Raw genomic sequence first — 27,207 nt, 5'->3', positions numbered from 1 at the left:
TGATCCAGGAGGAGTATGACAGATAACTTGATGGTATCTCACAGTAGTGAAGACACCTAGAAGAAACTGGGATGAAGCTACACCATCACCTCAAAGGACTGTCATTGCTCAGGAGAACAAGTCACACAATTCCTTCCTTCCAACAGAAGGAAGACTTGACGAGTACTATTCTTCCATATTTCAGTTAAGGCTTTTGATACAACATCTGTCTTCAAGGCTGTTATGTGATGCTTTAGGATGATATCACTTTCCTGGTGTCTAGTTCAGGTATGTTGTTCTTCAAATTCTTCTAAAGGAAGCTAAAGACAACCTCCTCCAGTTAAAGAAAGCATAATAGGATTTATTTTCCAGAAACATTTATTTATTTTTTAAATAGTGTTATTTCCTTATAAAGCAGCTCTTTAAGTCATGTTCCTTTTACCACAGTGTCTTTGGCATTTTCCTCCTAGAACTTTCTTGTAGAGTGGTATAAAACGTAATCTTTTTATATTTTCTTTTTACAGAAAAATAAGTATTTAAACCACAAATTAATTCCCCAAAGTATTAAATAACATACCAAAAACTTTATCAAATCTATTACATACACTAATGGGACAAAACCTTGTTGTGTATGTGCATAATAATTGTATATACATTTTTAGCTTAGTTAAGTTATAGTGCTTCAAAGTTATCAAGGAAGCTTTACAAAAAATCCAAATGCACAATTGCAGTATTACTAGAATTTATCACACTGTTTGTAGAATTTAACAATGTATACAATACATTGCATTTAAAAACCACTGCCTGAATATGCAAACTGATGACTCATTTTATATTTTTGAAGAGTTTGCAAAAAGACAGGATTTTATACAATTACACAGTAAGTCACTTTCCAGATTTCATGGAATTAAGAACTGAGTATAATGATATAATTATCCCCTATCCGAAGACACATCTACTAGTAAAAACAATGGCATCATGCACATCAGAAACTAAAAAGCAGTATGAAAATCCAACAGCAAAACGTCACATCCTTTCGGTTGCACTGAGCATGTCATTCATTCCAAAGCAGCATTACTGGAGTGAGCAAGCTCTAAAATAAGACTTCTTTTTCTTGGTTTTGTCTACGTAGTGTGATACCTACACAGAGTGTCCTCAACCATTGAGCACGGAGTCCTTGTGTTCAGCGCTTCACACGAGGGTATTCCATCCAGGTTCCTTTTCCCCCAGCGAGCTTAAGAAATTTTACAGCTGTTTCTTGTACAGTTTTTTGGTGGGCTTTGTGGTGGACGGATGATTTTCGCTTTCTTTAAGCTGTTCCTTTTACTGATGTGGCTGGATGTGAGGGAGTATGAGCGTCCATGCATCATCCTGGCATTAAGGCCATTTGCCATGGAGAAAGATTTGAGATGGCTTCTTAAGGCAACAGGGAGAGGGAGCTTGTCAACAAGATGCACAGGGGTACAGGAAACTATGGCACGGCAACAAAGGTCTTGCAGACTCAGTACTTAAAAACAGACATAAAACTCTCATTATAATAGCATGCTTTTGTTAGCCACGTGGTTTTAGCATACCCAGCACTCTGCATGCACTCTGTACTTCCAGGATGAATTCTCATTCCTCCTCCCACACCCTTTCCCACATACACATTAGCCAAAAAAAAAAAAAAAAAAAAATCTGCTGCTTCAGTTTCCTACTTATGTCTTAATGCTTAGATGACTGAGCATGTAAGTCCTAGGAAAGATATGTTACTCCCTACAAAAGTAGGAACAGCAGGTTATGCCTGCAGATATGTATTTTCTGTCTAGAAAGCAAATTGTACAGAATTTCTGGCTCTTCTTTTTTTGCTGTTTTTGCATCAGGGTTAAAGTTTCTGAAAATTATTTTATATTAATGAACTGTAAACCTTGGCTAGGATTAAATTTACACACTTTTAGTGTGCATTGCTTACCCTTGTTTGGCCTCCAGAGCCTGTCCATTCCATGTCTCATCAACACTATTCTCGCTAGCTCAGTAAAGGACTCTGTAATATTGAAATTACAAAGTGGACTGACTTCAAAAAAAGTCATGCCCAGCCTCTCAGCATAGGCTTGTGCTTGTTCAGTAGACACTTGGCGCTTGAAGGCTAAATGAAGGCGATTTCCAACCAGGATTTTTGGTACACCAGGAGCATGCTGAGCAAAGAGAAGCATTAAAAAAATTAATAGTTTGGCTTCCATTTTCCCATTCCCTCAATTAAAGAAACAAAAGCTTTTTCAAGATTTAAAGACTAAGTGGCAGGTTGCACCAGATGATCTCTAGAGGTCCCTTCCAGCTTAAATTATTCTATGAATCTCTGATCTAAAAACATCCCTTCCTTGGAGAAGACGGGCTCGTGCAGATGATGTGGTAAATCTATAGTAAGAGTGGGACTACAATATGAAATCTTTGCCCTCCATATGCTTTACATCAACACCTTTAAAGAAATCAGATGCTTTAGCTGATACGTTTCCAACTTTCTAGAATTATAAACATAGAAAGAACATTGTAAGCTTGGCATCTTGGATAACTCTGTAGTAAGCACTGCCTGCAAATGCCAGTAAAAACAGCAGAAAATATCATAAGCAGTTGGTCTTAGTCAGCTGTTACAGAGTAGTGACACTCTGGGATTGTACCTTACCTCATCTATTTCTTTTATCCATCGATCAATTCCATCAAATGACCAACGATTTGTAATATCATACACTAGTATCACTCCCTGTATAAAAAAAAAAAAGTAAGTTTAAAAGAGGCATAACACAGAGAATACTATCTGTGAATTTTCCAGTTCTGAAATAATCTTGTAAGATGCTGAGCAGCTTCTCAATGGAGCAGAACCTCAGCACCCTACGAAACCAAGGCCCACCTCTCTGAGTAGATTACAGATCAGCTAAGGGGCAGAAATTCTGACTTAGTTTTAGGCTCTAATGTATTGGTAAATATTTCTTTTTATAATGGACAAGTTTGGTTGATCATACACACATCACAAGTTGTAGCAAATACATATTTTTGGTAGCTTGAAGATTCAATGCTCTGTGCACTTCTTGAACATAACAGATGGAACTCATCAGAACCAATACATGTCATGAACTATAGCAATACTGAAGTTATAGTGACTTTTAGTGTCTTTTTTTTAACGTTATTTCCTTACAAGGCATTCCATTTCATCACATTTTAGACTATGTCTGTAGTTTTCACATTACTCTTGACAGTCTTGTTATCGATTTCTTTTACTTGGCACACAGTTTTAAAAAGTAGCATTAGCATAGCTTTCACGTGATCGAAGTAAGATAACATGCTGAAGCTATTGAGGTAACCAACAAGGCGGCGTAAGAATATATATCACTGTATTTTACCCTGATTCAACTTCAGTCTCATCGATTTCCCCTCCCCAAAAGAAAATCCTGCCCCTTGTTATTTCCCGTGTCTCACGTTAACTTCAGACCATTACTGAATCTGCATGCAATCTACAAGTGAGCTACAGAAGCCGTCACTGATGGTTTGCTGGCTCTGCTTTCGTTTATCCAATGACCATTACTCATCACTGAGAAAGTTGTATTTTGCTTACCTGAGCACCTCTTGAATAAGACCGAAATATGGTGCAGAATCTCCCTTGCCCTGATGTATCCCTAAACAAAATAAATTATATATATTTAAAAGAAGCAGGTGGCCTCCTACATTAAGAGTTCAGCTAGATTAACTCATCTGTACTGATCAGTATCAGCTCTTCTTCCATTAGTCATGCGGTAGCAGTCACTAATGCATAAGAGCTCTTCTCGATCTCAGCAGTTTTTTCCCCACTGGCATTCTGCCCTTTCCTCTACATTTCTGAGATCTCTCAGGATAAGAGGACAAGAACTTCAAACTTTACTCTTGTTATTGCTCTGGGAAAACAAAGGAGGTTACTCAAGTGTACATATGCCACTAGACTTTGCATTTAGTTCAGCTCGAAGAAAGATTCTGTTTTCACAGCAAAAGAAAAGTGGGAGGAAACAATAGCTATCACCAAGGAAACTAATGGAAAACCAGTTTATTCTTGATTACAGCAGCAATAGTTCATCCTGAGTCTAGTATGATGAAGGCATCCCTACAGAGTCATACACAGCACAGATTTTTAGAAAAGCACGCACAGAAAAAAAAATAAATAAAAATCAGTGCATAAAGCGTTTGGAAGCAAATCAAGTTTATAGTGAAGAACATGATAAGAAGCAAAATTCCATAAAGACTTTTTGCGAACTTTTTTTTGAGACTTTTACAGAACTTCAAATGCAAGGCAAATATTTCCATATATGGTCAACTGTGGAAACATTTCCAATCTGTTATTTTAAGGAGTCCAAAGAACATCCTTGCCCTTCACAAAAAGAATTAAAACATCTTCCTGGCTGCTTCTCAGATAAGCTTTATGGGGTATTTTTGCTAAGCTATATAAAGTGGAAGACAGAAGAAGAAAAAGAAAGTAGGTGAACAAAATATCAAGTAATGAAGATACCATATGGCATAGTACTATTATTCATCATTGCATTTAACATTTGAAACATTATTTTGAAAATCATAGGAAAAAAATCCTAGGGAAGAATAAATTAAAAATCACTTAGCTTTGACACAGGCATTTAACTTCGGTAATTAAGAAAGTCTCAAACAAAAATAAACACAAAATTAATTTAAAAGATGGAAATGGAACAGGATTGTCTCTTTCTAGGAGGAAACAATTCATTTTCACCTCCAATTCTCTGCTCTATCCAAACACTGCTTGTTCCTAGAACCTGTCTGTCTCTCTCCAGTTTATCTAGATAAATCACACTCCATCTCCTTCTTGTCCTGGACTGATCTTACTTCTCCCTCTTTTATGCCATGACTTTAGGGAAAGAGGTAAACAATGCATTTAAGAGGCAGTAATGTTGCTGCATTTTTCAAGTTGTATTTCTAAATGAACCAGAAGATGGCCACCTTCAAACAACCTTAACAAAAGCACCCTAACAGACCAAAATATTTGACCCTATAGGAAAAACATTTGTTGTAAAATAATGTTATTTGTTTTATTTGTTCTCCACATGTTTTGTAAAGATCAAATGACACCAGATTGCATATCAATCAAATTATATGAGCAATAATGATGGGGATTTTTTTCTTTTTAATAATACTGTGGTTATTTAGTTGACCATTACTACTAATAAATTGAGGAAAGGGATATTGCTATACAATCACTGTATTCTTTCTAAGGTACTTTCATGGTTCTCATTACCAGCACGTTTTACAATCTTTGAAGGCACTTTGAATTTATCTTGAAGGCACTTGTACTCTTCTGTGCATTTGTTCTGCATTTGTTATGCATCTCTTACGGAAAGAAACCGTAGAGTCCCTCATTTTACATGAAATAGATGGAAAATGGAGGTAAAGAGCCCTCCAAGGGCTAGCTGCCTGGTTCGCTCTTCCTCAGTTGACTAAATATTTCTGAAGCATAAGGGAGAACTCCTGCTCTGAAGAGTTGCATTTTTGTGTCTTTGAAATATAAATTATGAGGAAAGGTGGAGCACTTACCAGAGCTGTAGCTTGATTCGTCGGCCATCCAAAAGAATCGTTGTAGTCTTATAATCTATACCTGTGGGGAAGAGAGGCATGCAAATCTTAGAGCAGCTTGCAGGTATGCAATATTCACACAGACAGTTATGGATTTCAAAGAGGCTGACCTTAAAAAAAAGGTATGTGTCATTAGTATGCTGTATGCTGTGAAGTGCATATGGATAAGAACAACTTGTTCATATAAAGTTACAAAGACATTTAATATTACTTAAGCTTGGTCCACTCTGAGCAGATGTCTGCCTTCAGGTTGATAAATGGTCTATTTTATTCATTATCATGACAGTATATATGCTTAAAGAGTTTTCTCTCTTCAACAAAAGAAGGTAGAACTAGGTTTTTGACTTTTCTTTCATACATATGTTGCAGACTAAATGCTGTTCTCTTTCTCTATTCCCTAGCTTTACCGCCTCTATTATTTCTTCCTTCCTTATCATCTCTGACTCATAGACAGTGCTCATATCAGATACACGTGTCCCCCTCTTATATAAAAGCAGCAGATGGTGCAAGAAGTGGATTGTCTGTTGTCTTCCAGCCTTTCCCATTCCCATCGGGAACAGCCGCCTCTGCCCACAAGACCCATGCAGTTAGTGTCCAGCAGAACGCCTGCAGGTTCCACTTACTCCTTCCCATAACAAGCCCAGGCCTTGGGGTTGAGCTACAGTACCTCTTTTAGATGAGCTGAACAAGTCCTGCACTGTTTAAGGGAAGTATGTATATATACGCATAGGTGTATACGCACGTATAACTTCGCTCACATCTTTATTGTACTTTTTGTATTCTTTGCAAACAGCCTTCAGTGCTACATAATATTACCTTTTTACTGAAAACCTGACTTGCCCCAGGAAGCAATTAAACTATGTAAAAATAAGCTCGAGTCTAGCTAGCTCGAGTCTAGTGTTTGCTTGAGCAAAATGGGTGTGTTAGTTTCAATTAGATTAGGTAAAACTCATCAGAAGCAGTTGTGTAGCTGCAGCTGACCCCTGAAAATATCCACCACCATACCAGGGTCAATGGCTTTGAACACTGGGCTTCAGTACTGCATCCACAAATTGCATAATTATAAACATTAAAAGAAAGAAAGGCTTTTATTTTATTAACTGTTATTTAAAAAGTGTGCATTCAGTATTCACACTGTGCAGCCAAGCAACACAGTTGCACTGGTAAATGCGTTTTTCTCATGTTTTCATTGCTGTGTCATAGTTAACTTCTGGAATTGAACATTTATTCAGAGTCCTCAAAATTAAGTTTAAAAAGCATGGAAACTAGTTCTGAAAAATGTACTCAAATGTGATGAGCCTCGTACCTTGAACAAGAGAGACATGCTTTATTTTCAGAGCGTAAGCAAAACAAAGGGGTGAGAAAAACACATTGACATGGAAAAACAAATGCATGCAGAAGAGTGACCTAATTACTACTTAAAATTTCAGCACATCTTTATCAGAGAAACATGGATGACAGTGAAGATGATCCTGTAAGATTCATTATTATGGGTGGCATCAACATCTAGAACAAAAAAAGTTAATCTATATATCAATGTTTGTATTGATAAACATAACAAATGCTTACCAATAAGATTTTTTTGTTGATGTTGTATTTAAGGGGGAAAGAGAACTTTGAAAGTTTAATAAGAGAGTGTATGAATTACTTATATCGCTCTCTCAAATAAAAAGTATAGCATAACACAGCACATCATAAACAACAAATGAAAATCTGTCTCAGCTGCAAGCACAACTCTGGGGAGACCTCTACCATGCAGGAGATTTGCTCTCTTTGCCTGAAAACATGTTTTGTCAGCAAGTTCACAAAATGGGCTTCCTGTTGCTCCTCCAGTGGAGTACTGCCAAGTGTTGCTACCAGTGGTCATGAAGAGGTCCTTAAAGCAGTCATTAATAGTCAGTTACCTCCATTTTTTTAAATAAAACATAGGTTTAAAACCCTCTGGCATAAATAAGCAGACACAGAGAAGGAAGCCTTTCTCATCTCCTTTTCCACGAGGAAAGGACTTTGTGAGACTAGGTCTGGAATAAAGAACAGATGTTAAATTACCCAACAGAAGTTATTGCAAGGTACCAGTTGTCAGCTGACTCAGCTCCCCCTGTACCATAGGCAAAGATGTTCATTTGTGCTTCTTTTAAATCTTGCACCACATTTTGAAAACATTTTATGAAAACAACCAGAAACTTGAATTCATGAAGTTATAATCACAGGACACTCCTCTTTGAAACGAGGTATGGATGCACTACCCCAGAAATGTTCTCCTAGTTACAAATCAGGATAATTTCTTGCCCAGAGATCAGTGCACCATTACCCAATGCGGCTATCTCCAGGTTTTAGTCTTAAGGCAACTCATTTGTGCACCACTATCACCAATTTCTCCTCTAGAACACACACTGGGGGACTCTGAATGCTTTTATTACACAAGACAATAGCATCAATTCCTTTTTGTAGGATACCAATTGTAACAGATACAAAAGCATACAGTGAAACAAGTTCTTTATCTCTGCTACCAATAACTTCACTTCTCTAACTTCCTGTCTTCTTGCATGCCAAAATTTACATTCATAGATTAAATAGGTAGTATTCAAAATCTTTCATAGCAATAACAGCAAATAATTTTTACTTCTGTATTGTATTTGCTGATATTAGTAGAGTTAAACCAGTTTTAAACATTATAAGGTAAAGAGATTTAGAGCCAACAAGTTTTGAAGGGTAATTGCACCGCAGTACTATTAATTAAAAATATTTTTGTCTATGAATTTATTTGATTTGTTACATGGTTTATGTGATTTCTAGCAGCAGTAGCAACTGCTAAGCACCTGCCAAATTTGAAAGTCAAGAACCACAGAGGAAGCGGTAAGTTGTCTTGCCACGTCCCTACTGAAAAGAGTATTGCAGTTCTGAGAGTGAGGGCATTTCATAAGAATGAGAAACCAAGAGGAACTGCCTGTTACCGAGATGCCAGTATGGAAGAAGCTAGCAATGACCAGAGAGATGGTCGAAAGCAAGCTTAAGAAGTAGTCTCGCTGGGATATGAAGACCAGGTAAGTAAGAAGATCAAAAAGATAGAGGCACTGTGATGATAAGTCACGCATTATTAGGAAACATATTTCAAAGATGCCACTTCATTTCTATTGCCTGCAGGATAGTTCACCTGAGTCACATCAACGTATAGGTTCACTACTCCCACTTCGACAAACTGATGAATACATCCCACTGGCAAGTAGGAGTATATTAGAAAAAAAATTCTCTCAACACAGCTCCTTCTAGTCTGGCAGCAAAGAGAGGGAGCTAAATTCTTCTGATCATTCCAATTCAAATCAAAGACTGGTTCAGTGCCATGCCAATTTCACAGTTCCCAGATAAGGACGGAGCTGAAAGGCCAAGGGCAGCAATAATGGGCATTTCAAGCTTTTAGCTACCTGCAGATGTGTGAATTGAAGCATCTCCTGCCTTTAATTCAGGCTCTTATCTGTACATTTGGAAAGGCACGCACCACAAGAAAACCTTCCAACATATTACCACCAGTTTTGGGAGACTTATTTTCATTTATCGGCCAAAGTGTTTCAGTTCTCCAGCAGTATTAGGAAATAGTCAAATCTACAACCCCCAAGTTAAAATAAATAAATAATAATATAAAACTTGTAGACAAAGTCTAGGGACACTGAAATTGTTTGTGGGCTGAAAGAAGAAGTTTCATGATTTCAGAAATTCCCAGAAACATGAAACATGCAGAACAAACCCTGCATAACACTATATAACTCATTCCAGCATCCTGTGCTACCACTGATATTTCCCGCAGGGTGAAATACCTCTGCTAGTTTATCTAAAGTTAATGAAGAGGCACAGACCATGTTTAGCAAACACTGACACATCCCACACAGTGAACGGACATCCATCATTCTGTTAAAAGACATACCAAGCATAGAAAATTAGTACTGCATAGCTAGAGGACACACAGCTGAATAAACCTGGTGCTGCACTTTGCACCACAGACCATAAACTACTGCTTATGCTTAGCTACACACACAATGCAAAATATTACTTTTTTTTTTTTTATGGCATGCACAAGTCTGAAAAATATACTATTACCAGCTGCTGTTTATGAAAACATCTTACGGGTTTCTCAAAATGTTTTTGAAGAAAAGATGGATTCAGGAACTTCCTTATTCTTCAGTTGTTATACAGATAGAAGCAGTTGATAATACAACCTGAACATCTCTGCAATTAGCATTTGCCACTGATTAAGAATCAAAACAAAAAGCCTTCTGACATGAATCATCAGGAACACCATGAAACCGTAACAATGAGACCAACAGATGTGGGTTGTGTTGTTGTAGAAATCAAATGTCCTTCCAGAACATTATTCACTCATTTAGTAAAATAGAATAGCTTTGTTTGGATATGCAACTAAAATGTATCTCTAGACAAGAAAGGGAATAAAACGGCTGCTAAATTAAAAAAAAAAAAAAAAAAAAAAATCTTTGAAGCAAACCAGAAAAACCTCCCAGTGCTTAATACTTTCACATGGATGTTTTTAATAAAAATTATTTACCTGAAGCCACAAATTGAAATTAAAGAACCCGAAAGAAGCCACTGTCCTTGCTGAAGGGACAGGATTGCTTAAATGTAATTGATTTGTAATAGATTTTGTTCTTCTCACAGACAAAATTAACAGATAGAAAACTGAAAGAAATATTATTGAAGCAAGGAATGTAGTAAGATTCCCAAAAAAACATTCAGCTGTTTGGTAACAACTGCAGTAAATCGGAAGCCATCCTCTCTGCAGTGATGCTCTGCAGCCATTACCACACTATCACTCGTGCTTCACTGACCACGCTGCATTCACAGCAACACTGATTATTTTAAGGCTTCCTGTGAATTTCTGCTTCTCTTGAAGCTTATAGTAGAGTATCAAAGTTTCTGGGGTTTGTGATGGGTCTCAAATGACTGAAGGATTCTGCCCTTACAAGTTGCATATTTCATGTTCCACCAAAGGCAACACTATTCACATCAAAAATCTTTTCTCTTTGGCTTAATAATTAAGGTTCAATGACCTACAGTGTGACTAAGGGCCAGCCGTTTAGCTTTGCAGCAGTGGAAAAACACACTGACTCGCTTGAATCAAATCTGAAGCAATGGACTACAACCAGGCATCGGTCATATCTTGGTAATATGACAGAGTAAAATCCAGATTGGCCCCTCAAAATTTTTCATAGTAATTAGATGTTAGGCTAATATTTTAGCTTGTTCTGCATGTGCTTAAGATCTGTGTTTCAAATTTGAGAAGTTAGAAGAGAGGGAAGAAAGTAAAATAGTGGGGAAAAACCCCAAGAACTTTAAGACTAGATTCTTTAAAGCTGTGCTTTACCAATTCAGCACTGAAAGGTTTTATTCAGTGGCACATTTGTCTTAGAAACGCTCCTAAAAACAACCTTTTTTATACCTGAGAAAGTACAGGATACGTGACTCCATCTTTGAACCTGGTGCTCTGTTATATTTCAGCTCATAAATATTGCAAGAACCGATTTCATTGGTTTTACTTATTCCTCTTGATGTACTCTCTTTAAAGTTTAAGGCATGTTGTTCCTTGTAAGGTAATTGATGTCAGATTAGCAGCTTTCACGTTTAATTAAAACAGAATCTAACTTCTTCAAAATTATTAATAAAACATTCAACTCCCTGCCTCCATGGCCTGACTACCTTCCAGAGATTTCATCGTTAAACACCTTCTCCAGCAAACATTCACTCCATCAGTTTGTCCAAATTAACCATTTAATAGTAGTTACCAATCTCTCCTTCCCGCTGCCTGTTTCTATACCAATAATTAAGTGTTTACAGATAAAGATATAAATACTGAGACTCTGGGCCTGTATTTAACAAAGTCCACTGAAAACATCCTTCAGGTTCAAAGACTGTGGACTGGACTTTGAAAACAGTTTTATGTTTCGGGGAGTGCTTAAAACCATTTTCTCATAGGCATGATGAGAATTCAGTGGTCCCATCACTTCCCACTTTAAGCTTCCTCAGCTATCTAGCTTTTCATATACACATTAAAATTAAGGTCTAATGTTTCCCTTCAGAAAACATTTATAACTGTTTCGAGTATATTTGCCAAGTGTCACAACTTCCAACACCATTCATTTATTGTCCACAGCGTGCTTTTGATTCAAAATTCAACTAAGCTTTAAAAAGTAAGCCCCATGTTTTCAACGTCATGCTGCAAAGATATAAGCTCGTTGCAGTAAAACTGGACTATATCTTTTGATGTGTAAGCACAAAGGTCAGGTTATATGACAGTCATATTTGCCTTCTGCTTGCCATTTCAGAATAATCATCGCTTTCCAAATTCCAGTCTTTTCCATCACACTTAATTACTGCAATAAAATCCATCTGTTTGAAAAGCACAGATTGCCTATTCAGAATGAAATAGACACACTAAAATTTTAGATCTAGACTGTATTCTTCACCTCATTAATCAAGCCATAAACCACAATTACAAAGTCTCACAGATAAGTCCCTCATTTCAATGACACGACAATTTTCCCATTTTTAAAAAGAAGCTATTTGTATCAGAAAGCTCAGCTTAACATTTAGCTTTGTTTATGGTCACAGACACATGCCAATATCACCATCTATCCTTCAGTACACCTGCTTTCCTTTAAATGTTTAAAGGAATCAAGTTTGCAAGAAACCCACCCTTAAAAAAAAAAAAGAAAGTGCTCTTTAACAACTACACAGAAGCTTTTCATACTTACAAAATTTTTAGGGCACCGGGTTAAAAACTGAAGATCTCAATGCACTAGTTGGCCCTAGTCCAGACTGTTGGCCTTACAACCAAAGCAAATGATACGGGAGTAAGAAGTTTGACACAACTTTATGGCATACCTCCTCCAATAGTAATCTGAAAACAAAATTAACATCCGAAACTCCAAAATCTCAGAAAAAATTAATTAGGCTGCTAATATACAGAAGCAGCAACTAAGTTTCTGCTCATCTTCTTACCATCGGCATTAGTAAGTAAACAAGCCAGTACTTTGCATATTAAATTCACATCCTCCTCAAAACGAACATGCAAAGAACTTGTTAAGTACATGTTTTTTTTTAATCATGCCTTAGCTTGCAGTATTTCTGCTAAGAGGGCTAAGTAAAAACTAAACATTCAAGGCAGATGATTCTTTGGAAAGAAAACTATTTAGTGTCAGCTAATAATCAACTTTTAACCAAAACTACTGAATGATCCATTTCCATTCCCATTAAGAGGAAAGGAAATAATGCTCCCGAGATCATCATTTCATTCTCCTCTGTCTTAACATTTACTTGTCAACAATAAAATAGCCTCTTTACAATCTAAGCCCTTAGAAATTTATTTTACAAGAAGAAAGAGAGCTGTTCTCCTCCCCCCGGTCAGGAAGAAACAGGAACTGTGTACTCCAGTTCATCATTTCCTTTCTTCCACTCCAAAAGAAAAGGATATCGCAGGCATACGGTAAGCTTGTCAACTCAAATATTTACTACGAGTTGCAGCTAACATCCTCAGATGAAAGCTACTATATATAAACATGTTATGGTTTATAAATAGTAACACTGCAGGAAAAGGGAACATTATTATTAGCATTACTGACAAAAAAAAAAAAAAAAAAAAAGGTCTTCCTTCATTTCAGCACATTTTATTCATAAATTTGAAATAAATTGGGAAGACATTTTTTTCTCGACCCTTTTTTCCACAGATGTGAAAGAATCAAGTGGACCAAGGAGCCTGGGGGGATCAGTGACCACAGAACCCCACTGGTGCACTGCAGGTCTGTGTTCTCCTGCACCTGGATCCAACTGCTCATGCACACCACCGCAACCCACACTTCTGACTAGAAAATTCACTTTAAAAGACAAGCTCCCCAAAACTACAGACAGCTCTGGAGATGGATTGAGATAGGATTGTTATTGACTGGTAGCAATTATTAGCCAAAGTTTTTTTTATAGTTATTTAAAGCCAATAATACCAGATTATGATTTAAAAGTGAATGTGGATCACTCAGTTCCCTACACTGGGAAAGGAATGCACTCTTGGCAGAAGACAACAAACATTAGCTTTATGATTTCCCTGCTTGTCTCTCCAAATTCTTTGCAACAGAACTCAACATAAAAAAATGTAACATCAAGAAGTTCCCAGTTTATAGCCATTGTTATAAAACAGCAACAGTATTTTAAAACAGCTCTTTTCTACTTCAGATTTGCTTTTTATAAAAAGAATTGCCCTCAACTTTTAGCCCATTTAATATCAAAGTAAAGATAATTATAACCTAACACCAGTGAGTTTTGACTTAGAAATTAACATCTATTATGAGTACAGGAGGGAAAAAAAAGTTTTTCTATGATAGCACCATCTCACTGCCACTGTTCATCAATTCCTGTAAGTAAGAGCTGGATTGCAAGAAGAGTTCTTTTGCATACATCAGGCAGGTTGTTAACAAGCTCCCTATCTTCCTAAAAAACTCAGTTACATTATTTTCAAACAGCATCAGCTCTCAAGGGCAGTCTCTCATTCACAATCCCACCTCTATGCTCCTTGCAATTAAATAAAGTTCCCAACAGGATTCTTTGTTTCATCTTCTTTGTGATAGACATGTATCCCAAGGAACAGCTATTGATGGGGTGCTCTGTACACCCATGGAAAGTACGGTGAAGGGAAGCTTGGCCAGGCTAAGACAACTGGCCCCAAAAAAGTGGACTAAGTTTTATATAGCAGTTATTATCCAGTATTTTAAGTGCTTTTTGATATCTTTGTGGTATAATAATGCTTCATCACAAAGCTTAACAGTGGGGGTCAAATCATCCTGGTGCATGAGGAAAAGACCAGAATGCAGGTTATGCATCTTAAAATTCTACAAACTGAGAAAGAAGAGGGACACAGCCACGCAGAACTTGCCCTTACTTATATCTTAAACTCTAGGTTCGAAATACGGCCAGAATCTGGGAGAACAGCTTCAAATCTACCATAAAATATTAAAAACAGATGCAATATTTCACATTTTACAATATTTTCCAAAAGAGAACAATGACCTTTTATGTCTTGACACTTCATTAGAAGTAAACCAGTTCAAAAATATTTGGCATGAGAAGAATTGCAGGAACATCCAGCCACTGTTATTCTGAGCTATAGGCCTGAGAGCTCACTGAAAACCTCTCCAAAACTTCCCTAGGCTTTAAATCAAGTCTCAAATAAATGATTCTAAAGAATTAAACCACCACTTTCTGTTAAGCACATCAATATATCACAACAATTAGAAAAAACAGAATTGTTTCATAAACATATTTCTGTATATTATGAAATTGTAAGTAATACTTATGCTAAATAGTAAAATATAACCAAAGTTGTTTTTTTTTAAAACAGATCCAAAAAAGCCTACTCCAGTATGCCATCACTACTCCCAGAAGTCACAGCAGTATTTGTCACCAAGTGTAGTAAAAGAAAAAAAACAAACAGTTGGTTGTTTTTTTTTTTTTTTTTTTTCACACCTCACAAAGCATTGCCTGTTAAAAGAAGAAAAGATTACTTGAAAAATAAGCCTTTGAGCTGAACACGTAATGAATTCTGTCATTATGATGAACTGAAGATCAAAGTGGGAATTCACAATAACTAGGTGTAAGTGCAAGAATTTTCCTTTAAAGATGCCACAGAGCAAAATTCACATCATTATTGAAAAATTACTGTGGCTTAAAAGCTTTCACCCAGAAAACATACAGCCATCATTCCCAAAGTACAGATACTTGAAGAACTTTCAAGCAACCTCCAAACCAAGCAAGAGAAGACCAACCACACTTCTCAAGTTAAATTTAGAATTCCAAGTGAAATGCATGCTATAGTAAAATGGGCTTTATAGATAACATTACCATTAACTCAAGGTATTCCCAAGTCATGAGATATCCTCAGGACATATACTTCCATTAGAAAAATGAAGAAAATTAAGTTTGCCTTGGATTATGCTTCCAATTCTCCCCTCTCCTCTTTCTCAACTATTCCAGCAGAAAAGTTGCCAAAGGTATAACCGTACTGCTTTTCCAGGACAAAAAGTTAACACAAAATGCTAGCAAACTATAGTTGTTTGGATTTAAAGGAGAAAGACAGACTATACATTACTTATACAAAAGTCTTGTTCCATTCATCGTTTTCAGTTTTCCAAAAAATTAAAATAAACTGATTTCAGGTGAATAGGATCAAAGGAAATTTCAGGTTGAAGCAATCTCAGAAGGTCATCTACATCAACCCCCTGCTCAAAACAGCATCAGATATGAGGTCTAGAGACTGCACAACCTCTCCGGGCAACCTGTTCCACAGCGTAACAGTCTTCATGGTAAAAAAGTTTTCCCTCTTACTCATTCTGAACCTCTCTTGTTTCAACTTACACCAGTTGTCTCTCACCCTCCCACCATGTACAGAGCCTCACTCTGTCCTCTTGACGCCCTCCTCATGGGTAGCGGAAGGCTGCTCTAGGGTTAGCTGCCCAAAGGTCTCTCTTCTCCAGAGAGGCGACTCAATAGTCTGCGGCCAAACATCATTGAAGTTGTTAGATCTACAGACTTTTCTTCACTTAAAAACTATGTCATTACTTTTCATTGACCTAGCCTGTCCTGCAGATGTTGAAGACAAATACAGTGTGGATTGATAAGTGAGTCTGCCTAAAAAAACTGTAGTTCTTAAACAGTATTGGATTAAACTCCTGTTTGGAGACAAAACCTAGAATTTATATGGAAAAATTATTACACCACATGTATTCTTAGACTCTAGAATCTTCTTGCTGCAAGACTAACATCATTTCAAAAGGAATGGTGTTTCTCATCTGAACTGAAAAAGAAAATCAATTTAAAAGTTTAGAGGTTATGAACTTGTTTAAAATTCCATTTATCATGCTTCTGTTTGATAAAGTATGTGTTCAAGTTAAACCACAACCTACTAATTCAGAAGTGGTTTGAAAAGTCAAGGTTGTGCTTTACACACACTTCACTTAGCATATTTACCGAAGCAAACATGCAGAAAGATTAGAAGAACAGAGTCCTGACTGAGACCACGCACTGTGTATAAGGATTGCTAAAACAGTTTGAAAAGAAATTCAAGTATTCAAACGTCCACGTTAAAAATTTTACACCACGACTCTCCATATACTGACTCAATCATTCCATCGAACGCATCAGCTACATGAGCCTCTATTCCCCTGTCTAGTCTTGAGAGAGTATTAAAAAGGCTGCCAGACCTGCTGGGTCTCTTCTGGGTTTTCCAGCTGGCAGTTTCATATTTCACGCAATTAAATATCCCATTTTAAGGCACTGCATAAAGTCAGCTTGCAAACAAAGAACAAAGTATAAAGGCACAGGAGATACATTAACACATCATTGTCCCTAAAATTTTGAAGGGATGAATTATTTTGATTCGAAACCTATGGACTAAAACATGCCTATCACCCTTTTTCTTTCTTTTAATTAAACTGTTTTGTTTTTTTTTTTAATAGTTTCCGTTTCATCCAAACATCTATAATAGCTCTTTCTCTATGAAAATGAGCAAATTAAACATACAATCCTCAAGTACACTTATGACTGTTCCTTCAATATATTCTTTCAGAGTACATAAGGATGCTTTGGTATTTCAGCTTTGCTGATGCGGGATTACAAGGAAACATACACTGGTAATGTCAGGATAGAGCTCTCTGCATGAAGTTGTAGCCCAGAGGAAAACTGAGAGCGATATCAGGAGCATAACAGCAAGTTACTAACTGCCAAGATGTGCTCAACCTACCTAATGTAAAAACTGGGGGAAAATAAAGAGGTAAAATCTGAATCATAAGCCTGGAACACACCACACAGTAAACAAGTTATGGTGATTAAATGCAAGTGATTGGACTGCATGTGAAAGCGTGAAAGATCAGCTGCAATTCATCGAGTGCAAACGTGTCACTCTGCAGCTCACTTCTACATGTTGTCATATGTTCAGTCTCCTCTACATCTACATACACATAGGACTTCAACTAGCCATATATTAAAAATAACCTAATTATTAAAAAGTTCCAGTTATCTTCTGATCCAAGAATGAGAGTATTTTTACAAAACACATTCCTCCAGAGTTTTGTGCACTGAACTACACTTCAAGAACATGCACTATTTTAAGAAACATAATTAAAACAGGTATTTATGGCATTGGGAGTTTGTTATATGAACAAGAACCTGTGACCCAAAAATAATTTATTGGGGGAAACTCCAAATAGCTTGATTTTGCATCAGTCAACATCTTATTTTAAAGCTGCATTGTTTGGAGGGTTCATAGCAGTCCAGAGGTGTGTCTACACTAATCGGTATTGAGTGTTTCAAAGGAGGTCACGGAATCCCACTTACTCTAGCACAAGAGAAAATAAATGCATCGCAAAATGGTTTCTTTATATAAATTAGGAAAAAGCCACAGGAAGTTGCAAATATATCTTTTAATTAAAAAAAAGAGCACACAGATTATCCATTTTCATAAATGAAGTCGATGCAAAGAATTCTAAGTCTCAAAATACTGGATTAGGAAGGTTGGCAGGCACATGAGGGAAGCAGACCTCAGAAAGCAGCCGGATTTGCATGTTCTTCCTAAATAGGATCTCTCTTACCATTTCTAACAGAGTGCTAGGCTAAATGAGCTCAAGGCAATACTTCTTAACTTAGTTCTGTCAGTTACTTTTAAAAATGCATGGAAATCTCCATTCCAGAAATTCTCATCATAGTTACTCCACCTCTGCAGATCCAGCTACCGGTTTCTACTTTGAAATCCAACATTGCACAAATAATTTTAATGTCCAAGATAACTCTGGAGTAACAGCTTTGGCTCTTCTGGCTTCCCCGTGCTCACCAGCTATTGCTTACTCACCTCCATCTTCTGACAGCACTTGTTGATTTCACACAGCGCTTGCAGGTCAGCACCCTCAACGGCAAATCCCACGCAACAAAGGAAAACAGCAAAGCTGTTATATTGGCTTTCAGCTTAGCACAAGACTGCATCTCATGAACAATAAATAGCCTTCCCTGCTTCTGACAACAAGCATGATTCCAAAATACTTAATCTTCACTGTTTATATGCCTGCAAAACAGTAAAAAATTACTGACCTGACAGAAGTGTTTTTGTATGCCTGTAAGCGTGTGTTCACCGCTAGCTCCTACCTGTCCTTCCCCCAGTTGGAGAAGTGACTTTTCCATCCTAGAGACGACTCTCACCTTGCCTTGAGCACAGTTCAGAGATGCGGCTCAGCCAGTCTGAACATTACATGAACCAGAATATGTTCTGCTTCCTTACAGATTTATATCCTCTAGGGTTCAAAAAACCCATGCCTCCTGTGAAGAATCACCGATCAGACCCAGTAAGTCTCAGCTGAACACCGCACATAGATTCCTTTTACCAATATGCAGGCAGAGTAACAGTCTAATTAACATATGAAACAAGAATGTAATTATACCAAAAGCAGGTATGTACTACATTAAAGCCTGAAGGCAGCTGTTCTTCACCACACGTGGTCAATGCGCACAGCTTGTTATTGATGATACTTTCTCTTTTCTGCTTATCCCACCCAGCTGAAAGAGGATACTCTCTTCGATGCCACAAACTACTGTAAAGACGTGAGCAAGGTTGGTTTCTGGACCTTTAAACCGCCTCCATTCCTGGGCAGAAATGACATCCTCACTTCATAGCAATTAGCTTTCTAACTTTCCATAGATTTGAGTGACAATTTAGATACATGAACAGCTGTTGTGAACACCAATCTTTTTGTGGACTTTGCCCTGAGTAGGTACTAAATTACAGTCAATGCTGACAGCTGATTTTATCTCACCTTTCTGAAAGAGTGGACATTAAATATACAGTATACATTGATAAATCAGTGTTCGATCTGCAACAGCTTCACTTACTTACGAACTTGCAGCTCTAACTGGAGTATTTCACTGCTTAGCTAGCCCAGTTCATACTTCCATACTACAACACGTCAAGACAAAAGAAAGGAACAATTATTTGTACAGATGTATTCCACTATATCAACAGATTTAGTTGTGGATAGAAAGCATAGCAAGCTCAAACCAAACATGTTTGGTGTATTACATTCAAGACAATCCTTAAATAAAACTAGCATAACAAACACTAGCCCGTGTGGAGTATTTTGTATAAACACTGCATTAGTTTCGTATTTTCAGTTTCATATTAAACAAAATCCAGAAGAGCTGAATAAAGTGGGATCCAAATAAAGCTTTTAAAGTTAGCCAATTTCTATTCTTAATTCCATTTTCCATTCTTGTTTAGCTCCCAGAACAAAACCAAATTTACAGCAATATGTAAATGTATTTTAACCAACATATTGGATAAAATTTAATTCTGGCACAGACAAACACAATTTTGGTTAGGCCAAAGCAGCTTAAAAGGACTCAATTACCTTGAAGTCTGACCACTTTTCAAAAGAGTCTGGACTTTGTTTTTCATGTTGCACACCTGTCTGGGAGCCTCACAGTAATTTTGTTTTCCCAGTCACTTTCCCATTCCCTCAGATCCATAAACAAATGGGGGGGAAAGACACCAGTAGCCCAAGGGAAACTAAGACACACAGCACACAGTGTTACTGAATGAATGTGCATGAGAAAGACAAAGAAGAAGGTAAGCTATTGCTGCAGTCTCTTTTGCCACAACAATCCAAAGTATTACTTGTAACAACAGCAGATACCAAATTCAGACAAGTGTGTGCAGGTTGGTTTTAGGCAGGAATCTGAAAAAAAAAAAAAAAATTGCATGACATGAAGATTTCCAGACTTCTTCATTCTGTAACTGTACAATAATATGCTTGACCAAAGTTTAGGTGTTTTCTTTCTTTAGTCTTTTATTGTTGTCACTGAATAGGCCTTGCTGAGAAACGTAAAGGCCCGTTATTGGCAAAGGATAAGGTGCACAGGTATCTGGTTTGAATATGTGCATGTGCACACAGATTTGATTTTTTTTCCCCCTCCGATATGGTTGGGTAAGGAAAGAGCTAGGAAGAGAAATAATTTAAGCCTATTGATTAAATGGGTTTTAAAACCTCACTGTAAGATGACCTAGCTTCTGACCTTCAAGAAATTATAAACAGTAACACTTTTTGTCCATGAGATGGATATGAGTGGACACTTGAGTTGTAATATTAAAACAAGGAAATATTATTAATACTAAACTGAAGAAAAATGGCCCAGTAGAAGAAAGTGAGCAATAAAGCAAAACTAATTTTATGAAAGGTTTGAAGAAACATATGAAAAACCATACACTGCCAAGCAGGCCTAGGATTTCTACTGCTCCATTAAATAAAGCAAGGTGAATATTCATTGTTTCAATAGATGCGCAAGATGAGCTAACAAATACAAAACCCACCATTGACCAATGGACTTGACCATCACAGGAAATGTTATAGCATCCTTTACCGCATTGTTTATGAAGAATATGGAAAAAAGAGGTAAAAACAGTGTCACTCAAGTATGCTGCTACGTATCAAGGAAGAAAACATGATGTACTGGTCTCATGAGGCAGGCAATTCTTAGCATGACAAAGTTGGCAAGAGACTCCAAACTTAAGATTTGGGGATGAGAGAAAGGCACACAAATGGAAGCAAAAAGCAAAGTCAAACTGAATTAGATCATCAGTGTATATATATATATATGTGTATTTTTTACAGGATGGAAAGTAACTGTCATAAGTAAGGCAAGAATAAAAGGAACCGGGTCAAACCAGGATCCACATTTTCAAATAACATACACTGCTTATAATTGACTGTAGAAGAATTGCTACTCCACAGTGCTATCACCTGGAAGACACACAATGCAGATATATATAGGTGGTAGAAAAGGGGGAAATTATTTCCATTGTTCTCTTTTAAACACAGTGAAAAGTGGAGAGCAAATACTGAGTGGGCAGCAAGTTCTGTTTGCTGAACTTTCTTCACATGCATATATAATACAATTTAAAATTAACGTGTTCTTTCAGTAGTAAGCACAGCTCTTGTAAGATAACACATTAAAGGGGCAGTCATAACAAACATATTTAGAGTAGGATCTATTACTGCTTTCCACACTCATCCCAAAATAGGTTAGATGCCCTATTTGAAGCAACTATTTCTTTCCACCGATGCCACAGAAGCCTACAGTAATGAGATAAGAGACTAGATGTCTTCTCGGCACTTAAAGTTGGCGATTGAAATCAAACCTCACCCGCTTCTCCTTGCACAAGAATGCAGTTTAAATGCTTTTAAGCTGAGATAAATGGGTGTAGAACTGGATTTTAACAAAATTCAAGGGGGTGGGGGGGGGGGGAAATTCATGTCTATTCAACATTTTAGGAAAAGTTACTGCATGACAGCTAAGAGTGATCAATTTTTGCTCTTCTTGTGCTGTGAGGTAAAGTCTAGTCTATTTACAGGCAAGCATAATTAACCTCAAAAACATGTTTATTTATTCATAGACACTAGTGCTCAACAACTTTAAATAACTCTTCTGCTGGAGGAATCCTAATAGAATGGACTGAAGCCTGTCCCTAAAAGCTGGTGCTATGTGCAAAGAAATACAGAAGTGGAATGATGTTGCTATTAGTTTCTATTGCAATCTTTAGATCATGTTGTGTTTAGGAAAACATAATGGCTTCAAAGTACGTCAGTGATAAGCAACCCATCCTAATCATTATTATACTGGTAGGAAAACAAAACAATTTTATTTCCCCTTCCTTTCAGCCAAATAACATTTTCAAAAACACAGTTTTGTGAAGAGAGAACAGAGAAACTTAACATCAAATCTTTGTGGTAAGACTTTCAGCTCCATTAGTTCTGCATTTGGTCTTGTTGGGCGTGAGGGGAGGAAACCACAGTCAGTTCACAAATCTATGTCTTTTAATTTCTCTTGTTAACTATATTTCCTTTTGTTTCCTTATTTTAGTTAGGACCCATTCCCTCCTCCTTACACCAAAGAATGGCTTTGATCTGTGTATTATCAGGAAGAGCCACCATGAACTATAAGTTTTTCTGCTGGGAAGTGAGCAGCTGACAACTATCCCAGTACAAATGCTCCCTATGTATAGGGGTAACCTGGCACTCCCTATAAGGTCCCTTTGAGGTTGGGCCACCCAAGCTCCAGACCTGTGTTAGCAATCAAGACAAACACTTATTAACACCCACAGCTATTACGCACCAGGATCTTTTCAAGCATTCAGATAAGATAATCAATACCCCAGTGAAGTTCTCAATCTAAGGATGAACAGACAGAATTTAAGGGAAGACAAACAAGTGTGATAATAACTTAAGAGGATATGAAAAGGTTGCTAGGCAAGAAAGGATGAGAGACAATTTGTCAGTTTAAACCTGATGTTCCCGCAAGAAAAAGAGTAGGAGTACATAGGTTTGAACAATCATTTCTTTCAGTCCCTGTGTCAAGCAATCACACTTCAAGGATATGTTAGTATGAAAGCAAAAAAAGAATCCAGCTGAATAAAAATCTATTAATGCAAAACATCAAAATATTTGTCTACCTAGTGACAGCACATCTAAGGTATTATGTTCTAGCCTAGAAGTGATTATTTCCTCTGAATTTATTCTGATGAGAAATTAACAACACTTAAAAGCAAAGTTTCTACAGCTGTCTCCAAGATCATTTTTGTGCAGGTTTTCTTACCAGGTTAGAGACCAAGTGTGTCCAATCTACTGTAATCTCAGTTTTGAGCAAGATGTGGGAGAACTATAAAGGCAGGTTACCCAGACAACTAACCTTACTGCCTACCTGCCCATCTCCAGGATAACTGCTTTCTAAATTACCTCTATGAATCATGTTCACCAAAGCATCTTCCACAGCAGTCCTTACTTTGTTATGTTAATAAAGCTTCTTCCCTTCTTCTTTCCAACCCAGAGCCCACTGATCACTAAGAAAAATTCAAAGACCAAGAGACTGTACTCCTTAATAGCTGAACTATGCCAAATGCTTTCAAACTATGGCTTGTGGACCAGCAGCAGCTTGCAGGGACTTAACTGATCACATGATGCTGGCTTTTCTTCCCATCTCCAGATTTCATATCATTTTCGTGTATTGACAAAAAAGAGCAAGACATATGACTGCTGTATTTTCCTGGGAATGAGAAAGATGGCAGATTTATTTTTGAAGACTTAAGAAAGTGCCTGTGAATAATTAATTTGTGGTTTATATGATTAAAGTTTGAGCCTGTTGAGATGAGACAGTTACAGAGCTGCACATAAAGCCTTCAGGAATCTGATGGCTAAGAAACCCTCCCACTCCCCCTCAAAAAAACGCAACCCCACTCATTGTTCTAGTCAACTCCACATTTTATTTTACCTTCATACTTCTTGTCTGCTTAGCTATCTTTGACACTGCTGAAGACAACCACCAACCAAAAGCCCCTTGATCCTTCTTTGTCAATGAGTCCATCCTCAGCCTTTCTTTCACCTCTCTTAATATGCCACGGGGTTCATTTAGATTCTCCTTCTTCCCAAAGGAGGAGGTCACACTGTTCAACGCTTTGTCCTTCCCTTATAAATAATCTGTCTCTCTACTTCTTGGAGCACTGCAGTGCATCTTAGTGATACATCCTGTTGTGTAGCACAGGAATGATCCCTGTAACACAGCTAAATTCTAACTTTTCTTCCTCAACCCTAATGCACCGCTGTCCTTTCTGAAACCCAGCCCTGTTAACTTCAGGGTCATCCTTCCATTTTATTCACAGGATTGGTAAGCTCTCTGAACAGCTGGTCTAATTCAAGGCCTCATCTGTCCTTCATCTTTATCACCCTTTGTAGCTCGTTATTCCAAACTTCTGAACATTCATCTTCCCACCTTCAATTTACTAAATTTCAGCAGGAGGAATAACCTCCTCCCTGTTGCAATAAACATCAGATTCTGTCTCTCTTGCACATACAAATTCAAACAACTGCCCAAATTCCCATGCTTCATCCCATTAACTTGTTTGTTCTCATTTTCAGGGCCCTTCAGTGCACTTCCCCTCCCCCTTCAATTGCTCTCATCTGTTACCACATCAGCTCTTCCATTGCAGACTCAAAGCTATTCCCTTTCATCAAGCTCCACAACAAAATTTTGTCATTTCAAAGCTTATACATGTGGCACTTTTTGACAGAATCTATCATACTACTGGACTTTCTCTTTCCAATTCAGAGACCTAGCTGGCGTTATGAAAGTGGTAGATTCTAGCAGTTAACCAAGGACTCGAAAATGGTGAAAAAGCCAATGTTTATCAAGCTTTTTAATGAAGTTATATTAGAAGATGAGTCATAATACCAACAGGATGTTTAGCTCTATCTCTCTCCCTGCATCTCTATTTTCATAGTCTGTGAGCCTGCACAGATTCCTCACAGCTGCATCCTACGCAGCCACGCTCAAGTGATGTAGGAAAGGCTGAAGGGATACAGGCAGAGAAGGGATATCGAATACAGAGCACCAAAGAAACTGGGCAACTTACGTGCAGTATTCAAAAGTGTTTCAAGTTTGATGCATTCAAGAACATTATAAATTGAAGAGTGAGAAAATATTTTTATGAACTTTCAGTTAAAATCTTTCCTTAAGTGAGACTAGACAATATACTATGATTGTGTAAACAGAGGCTCAATATGTACAAAAATTCTTAATTATGACACTAGTTGCGTAAAATTAAAAATCAGATTATATTCCTTTCACATTTTACTACCATGTCACCTGTTATATCTGCCCTCCCCGTGTAACTCTCGTCCCTCTCTTCAGACATGCTCATCTTCTTGGGGCTAAGAGCTTCTTTCAGTCTATGAAACGGTGACCTTTGCATAGCAGAGCTTGTGAGGTCCTGAATTACCATATTTGCCTAACCTTGTATAGTTCAGGTTGATAAATATCCTGGTGAAGAGACTACAATCCATGAAATGACGCATAAAACTTACAACCCGGTATTTTGAAGTTATTAGTAGTGATGCAGAATTTCTAAGCTGCACGTTAAGTACTCGCAAAATAATTCAGAAAGAATATTTGTATTTCTTGGCTGTCAAGAAATCTATTCACAGAGTTATAGTGTTAGCCACACAATTTAAATATTTTTTTAAGAGCAAAACCACAAGCTTCACAAGGTTTAGAGGCAAAAGCCTGAAATAAGGCTGGTGAGCTCAGGAGCTGGTCAAACATTCTCTCAGTTACGTCAAGATACATTGGAGACTAAAGTGCTCCTTCAGCCTAAGAATTTATACTCTAGATTGTGTGCACATAACAGAGACAGACTAGTCACACTCTCCCCGAGCCTTCTGTCCCTTTTACTCAACCACCTGAAGAGCATGAAGAGTAAACACACTGCAACACCCCAAGGAGTAATTTAGCAAAACTACTAAGCAAACATCTTAAAATGTACATTGATGCCTCCAAGGTACAGTCTGACTCATAAGCAATGGCACAGAGAACTCTCCTCCCTCTGTACAGATTCTTCACTGTGAATCAGTACTATGAACTCACATAATAACAAACAGATCCTAAGTCAACGTAAAAAGCCTTCCAGTGAATTAACTAGTCACAGCCTGGCAGTAAATTAAGGCAACGGGTAACCCGACAAGATAATTAGATTTTTAATATGCCAGTGATAGATTCTCATGAGGGAAAAAAAGTGAAACTAGAGTATGTTCTAGGCAAACAAGACTGGGGGAGTGAAAAGAAAAGAATGTGAGGGAAGGAAAATAGAAATCCCCTTTCCCCCAAGCCATTAGCTTAGTTTTAAATGTCTGCAATGTTCACAACTCCCTATTCTGCAGACAGAATATATCTGGCATGGATGAGGCTCTTCAGTCTTGCCCTTTAAAAAGCTTAAGTGAAAGAACATACTACAAACATGAACCTTGATCTTAAAGGGCTACTCTTCTGATATTAAGAACATGACAGCGAAAAAAAAAAGGAGAAAATTTTCCCCTCTTCTTTTCAGTGAAAGCAGTTTCACACCAGTTTCACTTTTGCTGTTTAACAAAAATCCTTTACTAGAAAAACATTTTTGTTAGGATTTTACTTTACTCGCTGATGACAACAGGAAAATAACTGCTCAGGAAAATAAATCCTATCACCTTGATCAATACATTCTGTGCATTAAGACATTTCTCTTAAACTTGAGCTTCAAAAATAGTGTCCCACATGAGATCACCTGCCTCATGCCTTTTAAATCCCGGCAGCAATTCCACCTCCTTTCTGAAAACTACGTGCAGCAAAACATCACTCCGCACGTCTTTCCCCGCACCCTTTTTCTCCTCCGGTACCCGGGAGCTCCGTAACCAGCAGAAACCTGCAGAAGCGGCTGTTTCCACCCACCGGTCCGGCTGGACTCACTTCCCAGCCCCAGCAGTTGCCAGCACTACACCGTGGCCTTTGCCTCCTGCGTGGCCGCGGTCCCACGGCGGGCGCCCGTGCGCGCCCGGGGGAGGAGAGGGGAGCCGGGGGCGGGTGGGATGGGGGATGCAGCTTACCCATGTTGTACCCGTAGGGCGACTCGCTGGCTCCGTCCTGCAGGCTGGCCAGGATCTCCCCCTTCCCCACGTCGCTGTCGCCCACCAGCAGGAATTTCAGCAGAAAATCGTAGGCTTTCACCGGGCTTCCCACGTGGCTCAT

At 37.8% G+C, this 27,207-nt stretch overlaps 1 protein-coding gene across 1 annotated transcript; it reads right to left on the bottom strand.

The window, feature by feature from the left end:
- Positions 1–391: 391 nt before the first annotated feature.
- Positions 392–27,207, bottom strand: RAB40B (RAB40B, member RAS oncogene family; the record flags this gene model as incomplete). The annotated part of the gene is made up of 6 exons (XM_082492342.1): positions 392–1,486; positions 1,931–2,153; positions 2,639–2,716; positions 3,566–3,626; positions 5,536–5,596; positions 27,066–27,207. The coding sequence occupies 6 exons, from the start codon at positions 27,205–27,207 to the stop codon at positions 1,215–1,217; spliced, it is 837 nt and encodes a 278-aa protein (XP_082348468.1). The 3' UTR covers positions 392–1,214.

This window comes from Vanellus vanellus, assembly GCF_965231255.1.
Source record: "Vanellus vanellus genome assembly, chromosome: 17".
Lineage (NCBI taxonomy): Eukaryota > Metazoa > Chordata > Aves > Charadriiformes > Charadriidae > Vanellus > Vanellus vanellus.
Note: the sequence above shows the minus strand (reverse complement) of the source record. Positions and strands in the feature narration are given on the sequence as shown.